This window comes from Chanos chanos, chromosome 7, assembly GCF_902362185.1.
Source record: "Chanos chanos chromosome 7, fChaCha1.1, whole genome shotgun sequence".
NCBI classification, from domain to species: domain Eukaryota; kingdom Metazoa; phylum Chordata; class Actinopteri; order Gonorynchiformes; family Chanidae; genus Chanos; species Chanos chanos.
In genome coordinates, this window is record NC_044501.1 from 43,729,359 (window position 1) to 43,750,807 (window position 21,449).

A 21,449-nucleotide genomic window follows, 5' to 3' on the forward strand; every position below is an offset into this window, starting at 1 on the left:
CGTTACCTTTAACTGAATGATTCTACATCAGTCGCCTGCAATCCTGTGTAATTCCTCTTTGATGGTCCTTAGAGGTCTGACACTAGGAAAATGTGCAGTAGCCGTTTAAATACAAGGGACACTTTTTTACAGCTCTACAAACAGTTGCTTTCCCGATATACTCGGCGTCGCCAGTGTGATAAAGGAAACTCCCGTCGGCAAAAAAAAAAAAAAATGAAGAGCAAAGAATTTGCTCCGATCTGAGAGCAAGAAGTCCACGGCGTGTAATATTAGAGATGTAGGCCGCAGTTGTTCGGATAAATGATAGATTGTGATGAAAAACGGTAACGCTCGATTACGTAGTCATCAGAGAATGATAATACATCTAATCGGGGTCTCAAAATACTCTCCCGACGTAAGGCTATGCGAATTAATTTGGTTTCAACACCGATCGGGTTAGCAACGAAAGGAGACGCCATGTTTGACAGATGCTTCAGGTTCAGCCGGAGGGAGGAGCTAGGGAGAAACTCAGGGTTTGTTGAAGAAAACCTGCCAGTGAGCAGGTTAGGTTCACAGAGTCAATTACCACAGTAACTGAGCCAGAGTTTGAGTTACCTCGCTTTCTGAAATGGAAAACCCAGAGTTTCCTTCATTTCAGGGTTAACAAACTCAGAGTTTTCACTAAACCCGCTTTCTGAAATACCCCCCTGGTAATTGAACACTCATTGGCCCATACTTACATTCTGGCGCATTGGCTTTGCTTCTTTTTGGTATTTGACAGCCAGTTCCCCAGTCTTGCGGTTTCCATTCTTTGCTCCGTCACTGGCTAAAGGGTTTTTATTCATATAGTCTATTTTTATACCAAAGGCATGTTATTGATGACTTATTCCTCCTTAGGATTCAGGTTGTTTATTTAATAAATTTGCCCAGTCGACTGGAATACATGTCTCTGTCTTATTTTTATAGGCCTAATGCATGTTGCTGGCTGTGACGGATCAACTCTCTGTCGTGTATGGACTGTTTGCAGGCACGAACTGTTTATATACATTCACTGCACAAACATACACATTCACCACATAACACGGACTGAGTACAAGTCAAATATTTATTGATCGTTGTCATTGTGATTTTGTTGTCTGTGTGTGTGATGTCCAACGTCTTTGTTTATTGATCTGTAAATAATCGGGAAAAGAGACTAATGTTAGCATTCTATAGTATTCTATAACATTTTCGATTAAGTTGGCCAGCGGATCCATTTTGCATATTCCACTATCCTCAAATTACCGTTGAAATGCTACCTTAGGTTGTGTTGTCTTTGTGTAGATGTTGAATTTAATTTGTGTGATTATTGATTGTTAAACATAAGAGCTGTTGCTTACCTGTTTGATGCTTGTCGGGGGTGAGATTTGCGGTGGTGACGTCAAAGAAACTGGTATGTCACAGCCTTGGGTATTTTAAAAGAAAACTCCCACGAACTTCACAGGAGGTCCACTTGCATCACATCCTGCTTTTAAACTATAAAAGCCCTCCATTTTGTTTTAGACAGGGTGGGATGTTGTTGGTTGGTTGTTGTGGGAGTTTGTTGGAGTTTGCATTTTGTGAGAGAAAATAATTATTGAAAAGTCTTGCAGGATTTATGTCTCGTTTGTTTCCCTGGCAAGAACTGTGTAAATAGTGTAAATACGTTATTATTTTGGTTTGGTTTCTTTCATTTCTTTCCTGTTTATTGTTGGCATTAAAATAAATTCACCGGGTGTGCAGCCACAAACCACCATCTTGACTCCTGCTGCCTCCTTGCCTAAGGCATCTCCGTCACAATTGGTCTCAGAGGCGGGATGCCACCTAAGCAAAAGCAGGAGGGTGGCATGATTTTAAGAGGTGGTGCCATGATGGATGATTCATACGAGGGAGCAGTTGCTGCAAGCACTACTGAGGCCCTACCCCAAACCATGTCTTCCTCAGTCCTTACTATCTCAAAGTTGGCAGGAATGCTACAAATGCTTATGGAGAGGCAGGCCACCAGAGGTGAATGCCTCAACAGGGATGCTGCCTGACAGGAGCAAAGATGGAAGAGCCTCCAGCACCAGTTCCATCAGCTTCAGGTCCAGCTAAATCGGAGAACACTGATATATGAGGAGAGTGAGGAAGTGGATTCAGTGCATGAGTCAGCCCTGGAGCGGGAGGAGCTGCACAGGGCCCCATTGGGCTTCAAAGAACCCAAGCTGCATCCTCTTACTCCAGATGATGACACTTCCTCACAGCACAACAGAAAGGGCTTTGGATGATACAGGGAGTTCCCAGACCCTTGTGTGTGAAAGTTTGGTACCCAGAGAGGAGTGGAGTGAGTCTAATATATGATAATACATCTAATCGGGGTCTCAAAAACCTCTCCCGACATAAGGCTATACGAATTAATTTGGTTTCAACACCAATCGGGCTAGCGACGAAAGGAGACGTCATGTTTGTCAGCTGCTTCAGGTTCAGTCGGAGGGAGGATTTTGGGAGAAACTCCGGATTTGTTGAAGAAAACCTGCCAGCGAGCAGGTTAGGTTCACAGAGTCAGTTACCACAGTAACTGAGCCAGAGTTTGAGTTACCTCGCTTTCTGAAACGGAAAACCCAGAGTTTCCCTCATCTCAGGGTTAACAAACTCAGAGTTTTCACCAAACCCGCTTCTTGAAATACCCCCCATGACACATAACCCCCCGAAGAGCCTAATACACCACGTGAAAAAAGAAGCAAGCGAAGTGGTTCTTTAAAACAAATATCATTTGCTGGTTATTTCACTAACTATAACAATGTGAACTGCTATATTGCGAATTTAGCTTTGATATCCATTACAAATATAGGTCATGTGGCTTCTGTTGCATGGGCTTATTCTCCACAGTCTCTTTTGGCCAGAAGAGGGCGCATTTTGCCTTCTCTGAGGAAAAGGTGAAATATGAGATTCCTTCATAAAATGACTCATTATAATTAATAAATCATCATAATAAAAACCAGCCCACAACATTTAATTCTGTAATTCTGTGTCCACCATCAGTATAAATACACAATAATAATCAGCTCCATCATGTTTCACTTTCACTCTGACACAGTAATTTTCAGATACTTCGTCAGAAGATACACTACAGTTTAAGTTTATGCTACAATAGACCCACTTTGTTACAATGATGTGAGTGAAGATGTGTCAATCATTTCTCCAGCATCAAAACTATCAGCACTGCTAATGGAAACATATTTCACTGTATTTACCGTATGTCTGTATGAATGAACAGTTAAACTAACCTGTAGAGGGAGACGTCATAACACACATTCAGATCATGTGTCCATGTCATGTGACTATACAAACTACTTTCACTTTGTTCATGACGGAAAACGTTCAGTTTGGGAAATGTGAAGGAGTACGAAAAGACTCAGGTATTACTTTATGAAATTTTATGCTCTGAAAATTAAGGACTATGTTTTTATTTATTTTTTAAGCTGTCTGAAATTCAAAATTCAGCTTAAATGAAATATCAGGGAAAGATGAAAATGTCCGCCATGTCTTGACATGCCTGTAACAAAACCCAGTATTACACAGAAATAACACCGTTGCAAAGACGGATACAGGCAGTGTAGTAACGTACTGTGGAATCTTTAAAATAATTTAGTTGGTACAAATATCAGACAGTGTATGGTATTGTACCTAACAGCGCCTTTCAGAGCAAAAACACAGAGCAAAGTTATTTAGTCAGGTACTGTGAATGTGTTTCATCTGTGTTTAAGGCCTACTGTGAATGTGTTTCATTTACGTTGGTGTTATTAGGGCCCGAGCACTGAAGGTGCTGCGCCTCTGGTGTCCGGTGCAAGGCCCTATTCTTTTCATAAGGATTATTATTATTATTATTATTATTATTATTATTATTATTATTATTATTATTCAAGACTTGGACATTTTTGAGTGGGGAAAAACTAATGAAATTCGGTACATACATTAGTGCTTGTGACAGTTACTCAGAGACGGAAGCTTGGCCCCTGATGTGTCCCGGGTCTCCATAGCGCCCCATATGGCATTGAGTCTTGTGCCTGGCGTGTAGTTTCACCTACATGCAACAGATTTTGTAGGCATGTGGGTCTCCCCAAGACGAACACATTTGCAATTACATTGTATTAGCTGATGCTCTGGTGGCTCAGTGGTTAATTCCACTCTCTCTCATCACTAAGCTTAAGGGTTTGAATCTAGGGCAGCTGTGGTCTAAAGGTTAGAGAACCAGGCTTGTGACTAGAGGGTTGCCCAACATTCACGATTGTGTGCCCTTGAGCAAGGCACTTAACCCCCTGGGCGCAGAGGAATGCTGCACACTGCTCTGCATGTGTGTTCACTACAGGTGTGTTGAGTGGGTTAAATGCAGAGGACAAATTCACTGCTCACTGTTCACATTGTGTGTGTGTGTAATCACAGAAACTTAACTTAATTCCCAACAGAGTTATTTTGGATTTTATGTGTTTTGACACGCGTTACATTTTGACATACTCCTCCTAGACGGTTCATTGGATTCATGTCAGATTTGCTATATATGATGTCAAGATGTTTCAGATTTAAAATTTCCAAGGGATTTTTGATATCTTGCAAGCAAGGTGTTGAAATGGTGAAATGATGAATTTATATGTTTTGCCACGCAGGACAGAAATGTGTCGTAAATTCTCCATGCATTGCTTGATACCACTCAAACTTCACATGTTATTGGTTATGCTGGTTACGATAATATCCACATGCCCAGAGCGACACCCTGGAATAGCGCCACCATCTGGCAACACAAAGAGTGTTTTTTGTTTTTTTTTTCAGTCATCTTGGCTATCCGGTACATAAGATTCATTTCAGGTTTGGTGTACATAAAGTCACTTGTATTCTAATTTTATTCTGTGAAGGGATTTTTGATACGCAGAAGAGTGTAGCCATGGGGATGTGATGAATTTGGGCACCTCTGAACAGAATTTTGACCAGGTTCACCAGTCCGATGAGTGACAGGATGTTTCACCAGTCAAACTATGAGTTGTAGCGTAGGGGTTGTATTGAGATGCTACGTCATGATGTACCCCTTGCGACATTCTGACAAAAGAAGCGGCCTTGTTTGTTTCAGTGTTTTAAGCACGTTGGCCGTGTTACTAATTTAGCCATGTCGGGAGGTATTTGCAAGCTTAGTAAAAGACGAACTCTTTTAAATGTGGTGTTGTGTTAATTTGGTGATTGTTAGTGATAATGGCGGACGAGCTGTCCCTATATAAAAAATTTTGGACGAGTCGTCGGCAAACTCAGCTTGGAGTCGCGGTGTTGCGAACTCACCTGTGTCGGAAGGCGTTTCGCATGATTCCTAAGAAACGAGCTCCGAGTGGCCTTTTAAGAGAAGCAGCCATCGTATTGTGTTATTTCGGTTAATCGTGGTGTTGTGTTAATTTCGTGATTGGGATGACGGTCGCCGAATTGACGGACGTGGCACAGGGAAATTCCGCTTCAAGTCGTGGAATTAGCTCCACCAATGCATTTCACTATACATTTAGACATATGCATTTACGCCTGCGTTCATTTTAAAAAGCCAAATTGTTTTGGTACTACATTCGGCAGATCGCTTGGTTTACGTAAAAATGATCCAGTTGATAAGCCTGGACCCGCTGACCAGGTAGCCTGATGTCATGATCCACAACACTCGTCGATTTAATCAACATATTTCAGTACAAAATGCCTTTGTCTCAAATGAACACAATATGTATGGACGTTTACTTTACCATCAGAGTGGATGATCATTAAAGCTAATATATTTCGACGAAAGATTAGCATGTTATGCTAGCTCACGGTGTGCTTAAAACGTAGCTTACAGCTGAAGCTGTAACATTAGGTTGCTATGGTATCTAATAGCAAATTGAAACAGCTGAGGCTGTAACCTTAGCTCGCCATGCTACCTAACAGCAAACTATGCCTATGCTGTTAGCTGGTTTAAAGTCAGGTCTTCAGGCTATTGTGATATGGATTGCTAATTAGCTTCTATTCAGTACCAGTCTATCTACTTAATGTAGCCTGAGCTTCAGGGACGTCACATTTATTGATCGAAAGGCAAGTCGCCGCAGTCCCAGGCATGTAATAAATGACGTCGCGTTACGATGTGTAACTTTTTCTGAATGTATTTTCGCTTCATCAGTGAATTGTTAATGATGTTGAACATACAGTGTAGCAAATAAAACCCTATATTGACGATGGTTCTGTCCACATTGCAAATGTGCTCCTAACTTTACAATCTTTAACGTTGCATGTCGTGTGAAGCGGCATAAAGGGTGTGTGGTGGTTCATTACACACTCGCGCATGAAGTTTAAACTGCACAAAATGTTTAGAATTTGAGCATTATGACTTACGTGCCAAAACTGTGCCCATGTAGCCGCACGTAAGTCATATACGCGCAAACTGATACTTTCAGTGTTTTTTTGTTTTTTTTAAGCACACGCATATTAAGGCATTGCAATGTCTGCAAATTAGATATTACATGCAATTCGGCGTCCTGCATGGAAATTGGAAAGGAAAGAAGATGTGTGATATGCATATTTACACAGCACACAAAAGGTGTTGCAGGTTGCATGAACAGGTGTTATGTCAAGATGTGTTAGTGTATGCAGTCACTGAGCCTAATGACATTTACATGTGAAACGGGTTTCTTTCTTTCTTTTTTTTTTTTTTTAGTTTTATTTAGAATCATGACGCTTCTATATTTGTAATTTACCGTCGGCCCTCCGTATCCGCGGGGGATTGGTTCCAGCTACAGATTACTTATAATACCTAATGCAATGTAAATGCTGTCTAAATCGTTTTATTCTGTAGTGTTTGGAGAGAAATGGCATGATGACATGAAAAAAAAAAGTCTGCACATGTTCAGTACAGACGCAACCATCGTAAACCGACATAGTACGTGCACGTCAGGAACAGTGTAACATTTTCTTTCTCTCAGCACTTACAGATTGCTTTCGTTTAATTACCTGAGAGAGAAATACATAGACTAAAACACAGAATATTTAAAATATAAGTACATATAGAAAATATGTAGATAGAGAAAATATAAACGTTTTAAAACACTAGTAGTGAACCAAGGAGACGCGAGGCGAACAATGCTCAGACAAGGAATGTTGGAGAGAGTCTGAGGATTTGTGAAATTGCGGGAGGCTACAGCAGAGTATGCCTACACATCACTTCATTCGCGCTTATTCAGCGTAGTGCTCTGCAAATTCAAGTTTTGCTCCTTAGAACTTTCTGGATTTTTTTTTTTTTTACCGAATATTTTCGATCCGTTGTTGGTTAAATACGCGTATGCAGAACCCGCGGATAAATAAGGCCGACTGTATATGGAATAATTATAATTAGTCATTTAGACCTCTAATGGCATCAGGGGTAACTTATTGTTTGTTTGTTTGTTTGTTTGATTGGTTGTTTGGTTGGTTTTGGAGGGGGTCATTTTCACCCCAAGCCCAGTTCTCAGTATTTGCTTTCCTCCTCTGCGCTGTTATCTGTTTCATTCTCTAAAGGATCCGAAATATCTTTTTAAAAGCAGTAATGACACACAGACTGGGATCCTTTGACTTTACACTGGAGTAAATTTAACCAGCTCTGACGGAGCCGTCACTAAATGAGCACTTTAATGTTATTCATATAGTAATAATTTCAGCGATTTCCTTTTTATTTGTTTCAATTTCATGTCCCAGGCACTACATTAATGAAGACTTGGTCCCTTATTATACACACTGACACTGTTGTATGCAGAGTCAATTTAAAACTTCCCATATACTTTTCTCTTCACTGTAAATGACAGGATTTGGACTTCAGAACACTGAATGGAAGGAGAAAGAGGAAAACCACAGAGATTAGAAGTTAACAGCACTGGACATGGATAAATGACAGAGACCAGAAGAGTGAAGATCTAATGGTGACAGAACTGGACATGGATGGATGACAAGGACAGAGAGCACAGAAATATGGCAACAAGAGGCAGTCCAGGTGGAAGAAATATTAATATTATATTATTACTATAACCCTTATTCATGTCAAAGTCATCAAGTAACAGTAAATAGGAGAGCATACTTGTAATAATTTATCTTACAAATGTAATAATGCGGATCAGACAATATTCTGCACACATATCTCATCAGTCATGTTTTCTCAACCAGATACGACAGTGGTCAGAAAAGGGAGAAGTTCTCCAGCTTCTTACAGTGAGTGAAAATACCACAAATCTATTTTCATAGATGAGAAAAATGGGGGCACTGATGTCATGTCAGTGATTAATTCTATTCTATTCTATTCTGTTCTATTCTATTGTATTCTATTCTATTGTATTCTATTCTATTGTGTTCTATTCTATTCTATTCAACTTGATTTGTAAAGCACTTATTACAATTCACATTATGACAAAGCAGCTTTACAGGACAGCAGGCCTGAGAGAACCAATGAGTGGCCCTTCTGGTCAGAGATTACTGGTCCTGGCTGTCTTACTGGGAATCAGTGCTCTATTTTTGTCCTCCTCTCACTTTTGTGTGTTTGTTTTTAGTTCATTTACCTTCACTAATGCTGATGAGACTCTGACAATCTTGAGGAAATTAAATAACTATTTCTTTCTTTTGTTCACACAATGTGCCTAAACACAGACATGTAAAGTGAGGTTAGTGCAGTTAGTCATTAAGAAATGAAAGACTTTAAAGTGTTCCTTGGAATATGTCCAGTGTGTCTGAGCATCTGATGAACTGAGGCAACTCGCTTTGCTATTTTGGAACTAGATGTGAAAAGGTACAAGCTTGACACCTTAACCCACACACGTTTAGTACTGCTGACTGCTCAGTCAGATGTGAACAGGCACCGTAGCCAAACAGTTTGACTTCAGATTGGGTGTAGACAGGTGTATTTCCACTGGTCACTCTGAAAGCCAGTGTCATGGTCCTGAACCTGATTTGACAACAGACAGCCTGTAGAGGGAGACAAAGAGGGGACTGAGATCTGAACATTCTGGTTAAAAACTAAGCAGGCTCATTTCATTTGACAAAGAACACTACAGTACACACTATTTGATAGTAAGAGCACCACTGGGACAGTTAGATTAGTGGTTGCTTGGTAAAGGGAGTAATATTCCACTTGACTTCATGGTCTGATGTGGTGCCACAGAGCATAAAGTGAAAAACAGAAAAACACACGCTCACACAAGATAACTCTCTTTACAGGGTCTAAGAAAGAAAAGCTGAATATTGTGCTGCTTGGGAAAACAGGGGATGGAAAGAGCAGCACTGGAAACACCATTCTGAACAAAGAAGCATTCACTGCTGGGTTATCATCCAGCTCTACGACCCAAAAATGTGAATCAAAATCAGGACAAATACATGGGAGGCCTGTAAAAGTGATCGACACACCTGGATTTTTTGACACTAAACTTCCAGAGGATAAGCTGAGACGTAGAATTGTGAAATTTCTCATTAAGTGTGCTCCAGGAGTTCATGCCTTTCTCATTGTACTTAAAGTTGGAACATACACAAAACAAGAGATGGAGGTGGTGAAAAAAATAGAAAGATCTTTTGGGGAAGATGCACTCAAATATTCAGTGGTTCTTTTCACTCATGGTGATCAACTCGATGATGGTCAAACCATTGAGGACTTTGTTAAGTCGAATGTTGAGTTACAGAAGCTCGTGGATAAGTGTGGGGGAGGCTGTCATGTGATTGACAATAAGTACTGGAACCAGCAGCAAGATGAGTACAGAACCAACAGTGTTCAGGTACAGAAACTACTGAAGACCATTGAGGAAATGTTAGGAAAGAATGGTGGTAAATGCTACACCAATGAATTGCTGCAGAGGATTAAGAAAGACATACAAACTGAGGAAAACAGAAAAGACACAGGGGAAAAGAGTGTGTTCAAGAAATATGTGACAATATTTGCAGGAGTAGCTATTGGAGCACTGCTGGGTGCTGCTCTTGGAGCTGTAGCAGTAGAAGCAACAGGCTTAGCAGAGTGTGGACTTGCAGTATGGGGAATTCCAGTTGCAAAAGCGGCTGTTGGGGTAGCTACTGTCGTTGGAGCAGCAGTGGGGGGAGCGGTGGGGTGTGACGTAACAGAACAAACAGAAGGAGTGAGTGAGGGCATAAAGACTGTAGTAAAAGAAAACTATGGAATTGCAAAAGATATTCTTCGGGAGTCTGTTGGACTGGCATCTGTATGTGCACAGCTGAAAGGATGCTACACTTAATGAAATATTTGATCAAAATAATCAGTCATTTGCATCACAATCATTGTGAATCAAGCTTTCCATTTGCTCAATCTCTTGAATTTGTTGCTTTAATTTTGCAATCTATGGGAAAAGAAACGTTAAACAATTACTTATATCCATGTTGGTCTTTTTATCTAAACTGTAACTGTCTTGCTATCATTAACTGCTATTAGCTTACATCTAAGACATTTACACTAATGTTGACAGTTGTATATTATTGTTTTGGTGTTCAGCTGAACTGAATTCTCTATCATTCTTTTGGAGTGCACTAATGATAACCTTGTATTTCTTTTCTGAGACGATTCACCAGAATATAGTCAGTCAGTGTTGTTGTTGTTAATGTATGCATGCTTTTCTATTCCTAGTGTGCCAAATAAACTTGCCTTTCACTGCTCTATGATTCATGACTCTATCAATTATTAAGTGCATTCTAAAACTCGTTTCTCAATGTTCTAGAAACATAGTGTAACTCAGTGTAGTAGACTTTTACTACAACACCACAAAGCTGTTTTGTTCTTATTTCTACTGTGTGTGTGTGTGTGTGTGTGTGTACCTGTAATAAAACATAACATGAAAATGAACAAAATTAGTCACAAAATGAGGAACACAGGCACATTTTATTCAGAACTCTTGTGGTTCACTCATCTACCAGCAAGTGGTGTCATCATGACACGCTGACAAACTTTAAGCTGAAACAGGTATATTCAGTCAGATAGTGTCTCACTGATCAGTCAGAAGCATCTAAGTAATATCAATATTAATGTTCGCTATCATTAAAACATGTTATTGATTCGACAAGCCCCAGATAGCACGTGCATGTGTGTTTTGGGATTTTATTTTTAAGCTTTATTTTTATGTGACTCACTTCCTTGTGTGTGTGTGTGTGTGTGTGTGTGTGCGTGTGTGTGGTCACGTGTGCATGCAGATGTGCAAGCTTGCAAATATAAAGGAAGTGTTTGTTTGTTTGTTTGTTTTCACTGACTGACAACAGTTAAGACATTACACCAGTACATCATATTACAACACAATTATACAAGCACTATATCCTTACAAATTCAATACAAAGTGTACACAATGTGTGTGTGTGTTTGTGTGTGTGATACTTTCCCCTGTTATAAAGAAGTAAGACCCTTCACAGCTGCCTCATCACCTCCACAGGCATAGCCCTCTGTCCCGGGATGACGCCACAAGGGCCCATCTGGTTCTCAGGCCAGGGACAGCCACAGAGTAAACAACCCAATACTGTCTGTTCTGTGCTGTAGATTTGAGTTCCCGGCACCGTCAAAGTAACTATCTGTGTAGAAGTTATTCATTTCTGTTTACATTACGACTGACTGATCTGTGCTGAATGATTGCTTTAGCTTCAGCTAAGTATTTGCATTGTTTTGCTTATGAACTTAAAACAATAGCACATCATAATGTCAAAAAGATGTAAAGAAAACAAAAGAATACTGTTTAAGATGTGATGCTATTACACAAGCATTCATCGAGTGTACTCTACAGTTCACAGTCTGAAGCTGATGAAATGCTCTGCATGGCATTTCCAGTTGATGGTCAGAGTCTAATCCATGTTAATTTACAGTGGAGCTGTCACTGGGAAGATTTAACTCTGAAACATATTTTCAGAAAACTACTTAAATGGTTATTCAGGCAGACATGACCAGGGCTTTTTAAGCATGTCTGTTGCCTATAACTGCACAAGCGTAGGCATGCAAACTCACATCCTTGCCAAGCCAAGATACTTTTTTGTTTTTGTTTTGATTTATTTTGTTTTCTTGGATGCAAGTGTCGTGGCAACAAGAATATAAGCCTGTAACTGTATAGTATATATTACAATATATTTGACTCAGCAACAGATTGCAGTATAAAGTCACCCAGTCCCTAAAATTTACTTATTTGTTTAGACATTGATAAAATTCAGTACTTGAAAATGTGTGTCAGTACTTTGCTATCTACCACTGAAGTGAGTTGAAAGCTGATTAACAAAATACATTTTGTAGCAGTGTATACCCACAGCTTCAAGCAATTAGACATTCACTAGTGGAAGTGGAAAGGGTGCTGAAAAAGGGCTGCTGATTCTGTGAAGTTGTACTCAGAGTAGAAGTATCTTTCTTGAAAACTACTCTAAAAGATGTTACCTTTCTGATCTTGCCAATAACTTCCTTTGTGGATATGTCAAGACAAAGACTTTTTGAACGTGCAATATTTGTCCACCTTTTCCCTTGCCTGCCAGGTAGTGATGTGTCGTTCGTGAAAGATTCGTTCATTTTGAACGAATCTTTTGCATGATTCAGGACTGGCTGTGATGTGATGACAAACCTACAGATTGCTCCAGTACCAAACAAAGGAAATACTGATATCTGCTACACAGAGTCAACCCTCATTTACAGAAAGAACGTGTGACAGAAAACTGGGCATACAGTCATTTCTACACAAAACTTGTCATTTATCAATGTGGACGTGAGCAGAGGCTATGATCAAATCTCACATCAAGTCTCAACTCATGAACGCAAGTTTTCGAGTCAGGGTGGACTTGCGGTGCAGCCTAGTGAATCTGTCTGAGTCGGAGGATTGTTATTAGACCATATATTCTGACTGACATCTAAACATATGCAGCCACATAGTCATCACTTACAAATATGTAGCCAATGGCAAAATATTCTATTTTGTAAAGGTCTACATCAACTATGTGTTATATAACTCTAAAATAAATAGGTATTTTCAAATTGTCTGCAACTTTTTGGTGTAGCATTAATTTCTCTCTTTCATTTTGAAATAGCCTACTTGTTAGGCCAGGCTACTGGTGACATAATTACAAGCAATTAAAATTAAGCAATTAAAAGCAATGGGTAGGCCAACCGCTTTGCAGTTTGATTGCCTGCCAAATAGAACTAATTTGTTCGATTGGACTTGCAACCTCGGAGTTTTCGTTTCGAGGTAGGAGAAGTTTCTCTTCTTGTCCGTATTACGCATCCCCATGTCGTAAACTCTAAGGGCCTCCACACTGAGAATATTTGGGGGTGTGATATTTAAATGACAATTGTTTTCAGCTGTCACATTTATCAATGCCCAATCATTCTTACTCCGTGACTGGCAAAGAATACGAACATTTCATGAATCACGCGTGACCCCTGTGGTAAGATGATTTCTGCGCTCGGATCTGCACTGGTTTTCTACATTAGATTTATAAATGAGGGCCAATGTGTATATAATAGCGGGAACCTGTTAATAATTAAAACAGGTTCTAAAACAGCTTTACAGAGATTCTGAAAACATGAAAACATGTTTCTGCTTTACTATTTGAATTTTACAATACTGGCTGGTCTCATAGAACATTTCACACTGCCACACTGTCTTTGTGTTCCTAAATTTTAATGAAATACATACTATAAACCACCAGTCAGAGACACATTGATTCAAAATTAAATAACAGTGCCAATTTAGAATTGGTCATGAAGGTCATAAAAGATGCAATGGTTTGTACTCTGTCATGCAATGCAAAAAGAACAGAAAAAATGTTATATTCTTTGATTCAACCTGCTCTCTTTGCAGATATTATCAGAAAACATTTAATACTAACAGTCTGAAGTGAAGTTCAAACGTACATACATACATACATACATACATACATACATACATATATATATATATATATATATATACACACACACACACACACACACACACACACATATATATATATATATATATATACACATGCTCATGTCCTTTTGCTGTCCCTGTCTCAAAGTGCCCCCATGTGGTGTCCGTTTTGTCCCTCTTTTAATCAACAGAACAGCAACCTGCTGTTGCTGTGTCAAATGCATCTGAGCAAATTTTAAACTCTGAAAAGATGTGAGATTCAGACCTTAACCCTGTCCAGCCAGTGCAGCTAACATTACAGTGTGCATGGTTTGACTGCAGATTGGTTGTAGACAGATGCATTTCTGTTGGCTGCTTTGGAGGTCAGTGTCAGAGTCTGGACCCTGATGTAGCAACAAGCAGCCAGTAGAGGGAGACAAAGAGAGGAGTGACGCATAAACATTTTGGTGTATCGTAAACTAAGTGAACTTCTTCTTCTTCTTCTACCTCTTTTTTTTTTTTTACTGAAGAAATCAGCCAAACGCATTATTCAATGGTTTAACGTCGCTAGTGGTTTAATGGGTCTTATGTGGTGCAGAACAGACTGTGAAAAACAAAAACACTTATATAAGATAAATCTCTTTACAGGGCCTAGGAAGGAAGAGCTAAGGATTGTGTTGCTTGGGAAAACAGGAGATGGAAAGAGCAGTGCTGGGAATATCATCCTAAATGACAGAGTGTTCCCTACCAAATCATCGCGCAATTCTGTGACCGACCAGTGTGTAACAGTGTCAGGGGTCACACAAGGGAGACCTTTAAAAGTGACTGACACACTTGGATTTTTTGACACTGATCGTCCAGATGGAATACCGAAACGTGAACTTGTAAGATGTATCACTCACTGTGATCCAGGAGTTCATGCCTTTCTCATTGTACTTAAAGTTGGAACATACACAAAACAAGAGATGGAGGTAGTACAAAAAATAGAAAGATCTTTTGGGGAAGATGCACTCAAATATTCAGTGGTTCTTTTCACTCGTGGTGATCAACTCAATGATGGTCAAACCATTGAGGACTTTGTTGGGGAGAGTGAAGAGTTACAGGAGCTTGTTGATAAGTGTGGGGGACGCTGTCATGTGATTGACAATAAGTATTGGAATCAGCAGCAAGATGAGTTCAGAAACAACAGTGTTGAGATACAGAAACTACTGGGCACTATTGAAGCAATGTTAAGAGAAAATGGTGGTAACTACTACACCAATGAATTGCTGCAGATGATTGAGGAGGATAGAGGAAACATGTCCCCAGATGATGTGTTCAAGAAATATTTGAAACTGTTTGCAGGGATATCAACTGGAGTATTGCTGGGTGCATTTCTTGGAGTTGTAGTTTTAGTAGGTGCAGTTGCGTGCTTCATCAGAGGACTTTCAGATGGAAAAACAGATGCGGTTATGGTAAGAAATGTAGCAAGAGCTGGAGCAGCAGCAGTAGCAACAACATCAGCAGGAGCAGGAGCAGGAGTAGCAGAGACTGGAGCTGGGATTAGTGTTGCAGCAGGGGCAGGTATAGCTGCTGGTGTGGTTGTTGGTGCAGCTGCCTTGACTGGAGCAGTAGTAGGGGGAATGGAAGGGTATGAAGCAGCAGAAGAAGCAGAAACTGTGAGTGAAGGTATAAAGATCGCAGCTCAAAAAACCTTTGAAAAAACATGTGATGTTCTTTATAGGCCTCATAGCTTCCCACCTGGAGGCACAGGATACAACAGATTTTCAAATAATTGATCCTATGCGCAATACACAAAAAAACTTGAAGCCTTTGATCAACCATTTGAGCTATTGTGCATCAGGTCTTCCATTTGTTGGAGGGGAGGGGGGTGATACAATTTATTTTTTTGTCATGTAAATGTGAATCTCATGTAGTTGTAAAATAAATTTCTGTCTACACCTGAGACTTTTTTTTTGTAATTAATGTGCATGGACTTTATAAATGAGTACACAACACATGGACTTTATAAATGAGTACATAATGGGTAACGAGTACATAATGAGTACATAAACGTTGCATAACTAGTTTTCTGGTATTGCTTGGCGAAAGCACTACATCGGAAAATATGTCATTGATTGAAAATTGCAGATTAAGATGCCTAACAATGAAAGCGATAACAGAATTACAGCATCATTTAAAAACTAAGCTTTATTTCAGGTTATCTTGACGTGACAATCAGAGCCAAAGTAACTTTACACATGTAGTTGTGTCATTGAAAACTGCTGTTTAAAAAGACTGAACACTGAAAATGTGAGGGGATTTATGGTATCTTGTTATGCAAAGAAACAGTTTGTGTTTATCACATATACCCAGCCATTTCTAGACATTAAAGTTTCTTTTGCCACAACTCTCAGCTTCCATTGACAACATTTAGTTATAGAACACTTCAGTAAATGTTATCTAACACATAGATTAAACTGGAAAGACATCTGGAGCCATGAAGGCACTACCATCATTTTCATTTTTGTGTAAGTATATAACCTATTTCCTCCCCTTTAGTGCCTTTAATTCTGCTAGTGCAGGGTTCATCTGTTGGTACTTACAGACCATTATGAAATATTGTCTTGCACTTTAACCTGTCATTTGCTGCCTCTTATGCAATCAGCTCAAAAATGTCTTCAGAATTATTATTATTATTGATTGGGCAAAATGTCATTACACGTGATTCCTATGTAAACAAAGGGCTGAGTATCTGCAGAGCTATATCCTCTGGGACCATGAATTGAGTAAAACTCCTTTACAAAACCCTGCTCCAAGTATTTAAAATGATGCTTGTACATAAGTAAATATATGCAACGTATATAAAATTTACTGCTGGATGACCTTCATTTCCAGTTCAAGTTTAAGTTTAAGTTTATTTTAAGCCCAATATCACTGTTTACGGTCTCAAAGGGCTTTACCTGCCCACAGGATTACAACAAACAGAGCAGGGTGGCTCCCCCTGACTTGATCCTTATAGTGGGCAAGAAAAAACTCCTCAAAAAAACCCAGATGCTAGGGAAAAATAGGAGAAATCTTGAGAAGGACCACAGAGAGAGGAGACCCCTTGTAGGCCAGCCAGGCGTGCAGTAGGTGCCAACCCAGTGGGCAAATTACAAAACAACACAGTGATAATGAACATGAAAACACAACTAGTGGGCAGATATTCTATATTTGTAACGCTGATCACAAAATTTGAGACCAAAATAACCACATCCTCTCAACAGACTTGCGGCAGGGCAACTAGGTAAGCTTGACTTTCACTTCCCTTCCCCTCCAGATGTTAGTGTGCAGAAGGAAGAAAGCAAAGACTAACTTTTAAACATTCTCTCTCATCCTGAAGGTCTAAAACTGTGGTGTTTAAATGATCTAAAGGCCAGGTTTTTTGTCTCAGACTATTGATGGTAAGTGTCTGCTTTACAACTTGCGCATCAACGTATTGGCTGGTCACCTTTCCTCTTTCCAGAAATCCGCATTAAGTAACCTTCACCGCTGAATAGAATATCATCTAAAAAAAAAATCATTAGTTTGAGAAGATTTTACAAGATAATTTTCTGCTTAAAATATAATAGGGAAGTACAGACAGGGCTTAGGATCCTTGGGAAACCTACAGACTCATGAGTTTTAAGTGCATTTACATTTACAAGCAAAAAGAACATTTTTCAATAGGGTGAGGAACTACAACTACAATAACTACAATACAAGAAAATATCAGACCAAACGTTTATATTAAGGTTTAACAAATTAACAGATCCAGAGAAGGAGCGAATGTATACTGAACACCATCAGACTCTTTAAATGGCTCTTACATGTGCATAATTCACAAAAACTTGAAGACTTTCATCAATCCTTTGAGCTACTGTGCATGAGGTTGTCCATTTGCTCAGTCTGGTAAATGTTTTACTTTAATTTTGCAATAACGTTTGGGGTGGAGTAAAGGAAAATGAGCAGTTATTTCCACGGTAGTTTTTTTTTTTTGTCTAAACTGTAATTGTCACTCTATCATTAAATGCTGTTAGATTAAAACGAGAACATTTTGGCACAGCCTGCATGTTTTGGACTTTAATTTTGACACGTCTTGTGCTACTGTTGTTCCTTGTGTCTCTGTCTTCGCCCCTCACCCGATTCAGTTTATCCTATTTATTAACCTGGTTTCACCCACCCCTGTTAATTTCAGCCACGTTTCCCCTTTTTGGTTCTCCTTGTGTATTCAAGCCTACCCTTGCTCTTTCGTTTGTGTAAGGCTGTTTCGCTGTGCTTTTTTATGGGCTCCCCATCTCAGTTTCTTTTTAAACCTGTTTGTTTGCCTTTTATTGTAAGTAAAGTCCTCCTTTTTTTTTAATTTCACTTCAAGCGTGTCTTGCATTTGGGTCCAGCTCCACTGCAGTCCTGACACATTTACAATAATGTTGAGATTTGAATATTTTTTTTTCTTTTTGGTGTTCAGCAATGAACTGAATTCTCTATCATTCTTACTGAGTTGGCTACAAATTACCATGTATTTGTTCTCTTAGAAGTTTGACCAGAATATAGTCATTTTTTCTGTTGTTAATGTATGCATGCTTTTCTATTCTTAGTGTGCCAAACAGGCTTGTCTTTCAGAGTTGCAATACTTCCTGACTGTTTCATTCATTCACTATTAATAATTCAGTATAAATATTTCAATATAATAATTCAGTATAAAACTTTCTCAGTGTTGTAGAAAAATAGTGTAACTGTCAATCCAGCAGTCATCTGCTACAACAGTGCATAGATGTTATAATCATATCTCTACATTTTGTGTGTGTGTGTGTCTGTGTGTGTGTCTACCTGTAATAAATACAACATGAATATGAAACAAGGAGCACAAGTACAGTACCTTTTCTCCAGAAGCCTTGTGTTATACTCATCTACCAGTGAGTGGTGTCATGGTGACATTCTGACAGACTTCAAGCTGAAGCAGATGTATTCAGTCAGATAGTTTCTCACTGAAGTTTGATCAGTCAGCAGCTTTCTCAGGCACATTAATATTAATATTCTAATATCATTAAAACATTATTAACATATCATCGAAATCGGAATCAGAATCAGGTTTTATTGGCCAAGTGTGTTCACAGAGACAATGAATTTGGTTCTGGCCGTTGGTGTGTCTGTAGTACCACAGGGGAGCACCAATGATTCTTTCTGTGGTCATCACTGTTCACTGCAGTCTGTTTCTATCCTGAAATGTTCAGACAACATGTGCAGGTGTGTTTTAGGACTTTATTTTTAACACTTGAGTTATTGGTAGAAGCACTTGAAGCAGTAAGATGTGAATTGCAAGGCAGACAAGTAGACTTCACACCAAAGTCAGTTCATGACATGTCCTTGTGTGTACGTGTTACTGTGCGTGTGAGTGCCTGTGTGTGTGGTCATGTGTACGTGCTTCTGTGAACGTGTGTGCATGTGTGCGTGGACATGTGCATGTGCATACGTGCGTGCTTTTCAAATGTAAAGGAAGCATTTTGCATTTTTCTTTTCCACTGACTGACAATACACTAGCACATCACATCATAGCATATACACAATTATACAAGAACTATGTCATTACAAATTCAATACAAATTCTAATGTACTCATTGGTGTGTGTGTGTGTGCGTGTGTGTGTGTGTGTGTGTGTATGTGTGTAAAGGAGGCTGATTTCCACTCAATGAGAACACTTTTGGCCTCTTCCTCTCTGTATACCCTGGGTTCTGTGAAGATTACGGGTGATGAAGGGGAATTAGTGGTCAATATTGAGGTAATTTCAACTGGACAGGTGACAGACTCCATAAAATATGGAGTTTTCGCACAGTTGCTTAAAAAAATCTTGTTATTTTCAATTCTGTCTATATGCCTCTCAGGCGATATTATTTAGGGCTACAAATGAAAGTGTGTGTTTTTCTTCATGGATTAAATGATTGTTTTGGCTTCAGCTAAGTATTTGTCCTGATTTACTACTGAACTAAACACACACACACACACACACATCATAACATGTCCCCTCAGTCTGCATGAGTGGAGTATCTGAAGTCATTTTCAGGAGGTTGATGCCTGTATGTGGCATCTAGGGATGCGACCTTGGCCTCTGACCTGGGGGACCAGTAAGTTATGGTGATCCTATGGACATTTGATCTAGTGGGAAATGGCTGATACAACTTTATGGTTATATTTTAATAGAAGTTGTTTTCATTGTGAACAAAGCAATGCCCTCGGAAACCAAAGTGCATTTCTTTTTTTTTTTTTTTTTTTTTTTTTTTAAGTGGTAGAGTCTCTTAATTAACATTTTGCTTTGATTTGTTCTCATGCAGTGCTGGGTCAGTCACTGAAAGCGGCCTATTGGTCAACGTAAATAGTCCCGTACACGCCACGTTCCAAAAATTATATTTCCTTTATTTTTTTCTAATCTTTGTAGGGCCTTCGCCTGAGACCAGGAATAGAGTAGGCCTGTGTTATTAAGCCCTGCTCTGTGTATGTAAAACAGAGTACACAAGACTGTCAGGAGAATTTCCATTTTCTATATAATGAGGTTTCTCAGCTTGTGGAGCATAACAGCAGATGAAGAAGACCACTTCCTGCTGGCCTGCTATTTAAGCTTGACTTTCACTTTAAGTCCCCTCTATATGTTAACCCCCACAGAGCAGAGAGGAAAGAGTGAGCGGACAGTTTCACTTTCAGCATTTCATTCTCTCATTCTTTTGTCTTTGGCATATATGTCAAAACATCATTACGCATTCTAGACCATTGATGGTGAGTATATGTTTTATAATTTGATTTGCCCTTGACTGCACATAGAACATTCAAATCGTATACAGTTAGGAAAAGACTGAACTGCATTTTTATATGTGTGGATAAAAAAGATATTTTTCAAATCAAAAGTCATAGATACATTAATTCAGAGTTCAATAATAGCACCTTTTTCAGATTTTCTCTCTTGAGTTCAGTGTCTCAGTTCGTTACTTGTTGTAACTGAGATATTGGTCTGTTTTTCTTAGTTGGAAGGCCCAAATGTTATGGAGCTACTGTATGTAGCCTCTTTCCTTAAATGTGTTTAACCATTTGCCATAAGTCATAAAAGATGAAATGATCAACAGTTTATACTATATACCTTAATGCAAAAAGAACAAAAAAAGCCGTCCTTTCATTTCTTAATATGTTTTTATTTTAATCTACCCTCATTCTACCTTGCAAAACCAGGATAAAACCTTTAATCTTAACTTTTTAAAGTGAAGTGAGCTAACAAGGCATCTAAGAGGATGAGTTTGCATTTGAGGTGTAATGCAGAAGTGCAGACAAGTCTCCACCCTGCCCTTCTGCTACGTTTGTCTGACAGCGCCCCCCTGTGGCAGTTTTCTTTCCTTTGTTTCTTTTAATCAGCAGGGCAGCAGTCACAATATGAACTAGGGAATGATACAAGATCAAAATGTTATCCTCTAAGTATTTCATAACAGTTTTACGTCAATCTGGCTTGAAAACACAGAATCCCAAGTCTTAAAAGTGAAGTTAGAAATCATTAGTTAACTCATCAGTGAAATGAGAAATCATCAGTGCTCCTGCGTTGTGGCTTTGTTTGTGTATGTGTGTGTGCGCGTGTGTCTGTGTGCG

General features: G+C 39.2%; 2 protein-coding genes across 2 annotated transcripts; both read left to right on the plus strand.

Annotated features, from left to right (window-relative positions):
* Positions 1 to 1,814: 1,814 nt before the first annotated feature.
* LOC115816424 (GTPase IMAP family member 7-like) lies at positions 1,815 to 10,223 on the plus strand. Its single transcript, XM_030779378.1, has 2 exons — positions 1,815 to 2,004; positions 9,205 to 10,223. Exons 1-2 carry the CDS (start codon positions 1,815 to 1,817, stop codon positions 10,221 to 10,223), a joined length of 1,209 nt encoding a protein of 402 aa, XP_030635238.1.
* Positions 10,224 to 11,422: 1,199 nt separating this feature from the next.
* On the plus strand, positions 11,423 to 20,289 carry LOC115816425 (GTPase IMAP family member 7-like). The gene is made up of 3 exons (XM_030779379.1): positions 11,423 to 11,471; positions 14,475 to 15,484; positions 20,260 to 20,289. Exons 1-3 carry the CDS (start codon positions 11,423 to 11,425, stop codon positions 20,287 to 20,289), a joined length of 1,089 nt encoding a protein of 362 aa, XP_030635239.1.
* Positions 20,290 to 21,449: the final 1,160 nt, after the last annotated feature.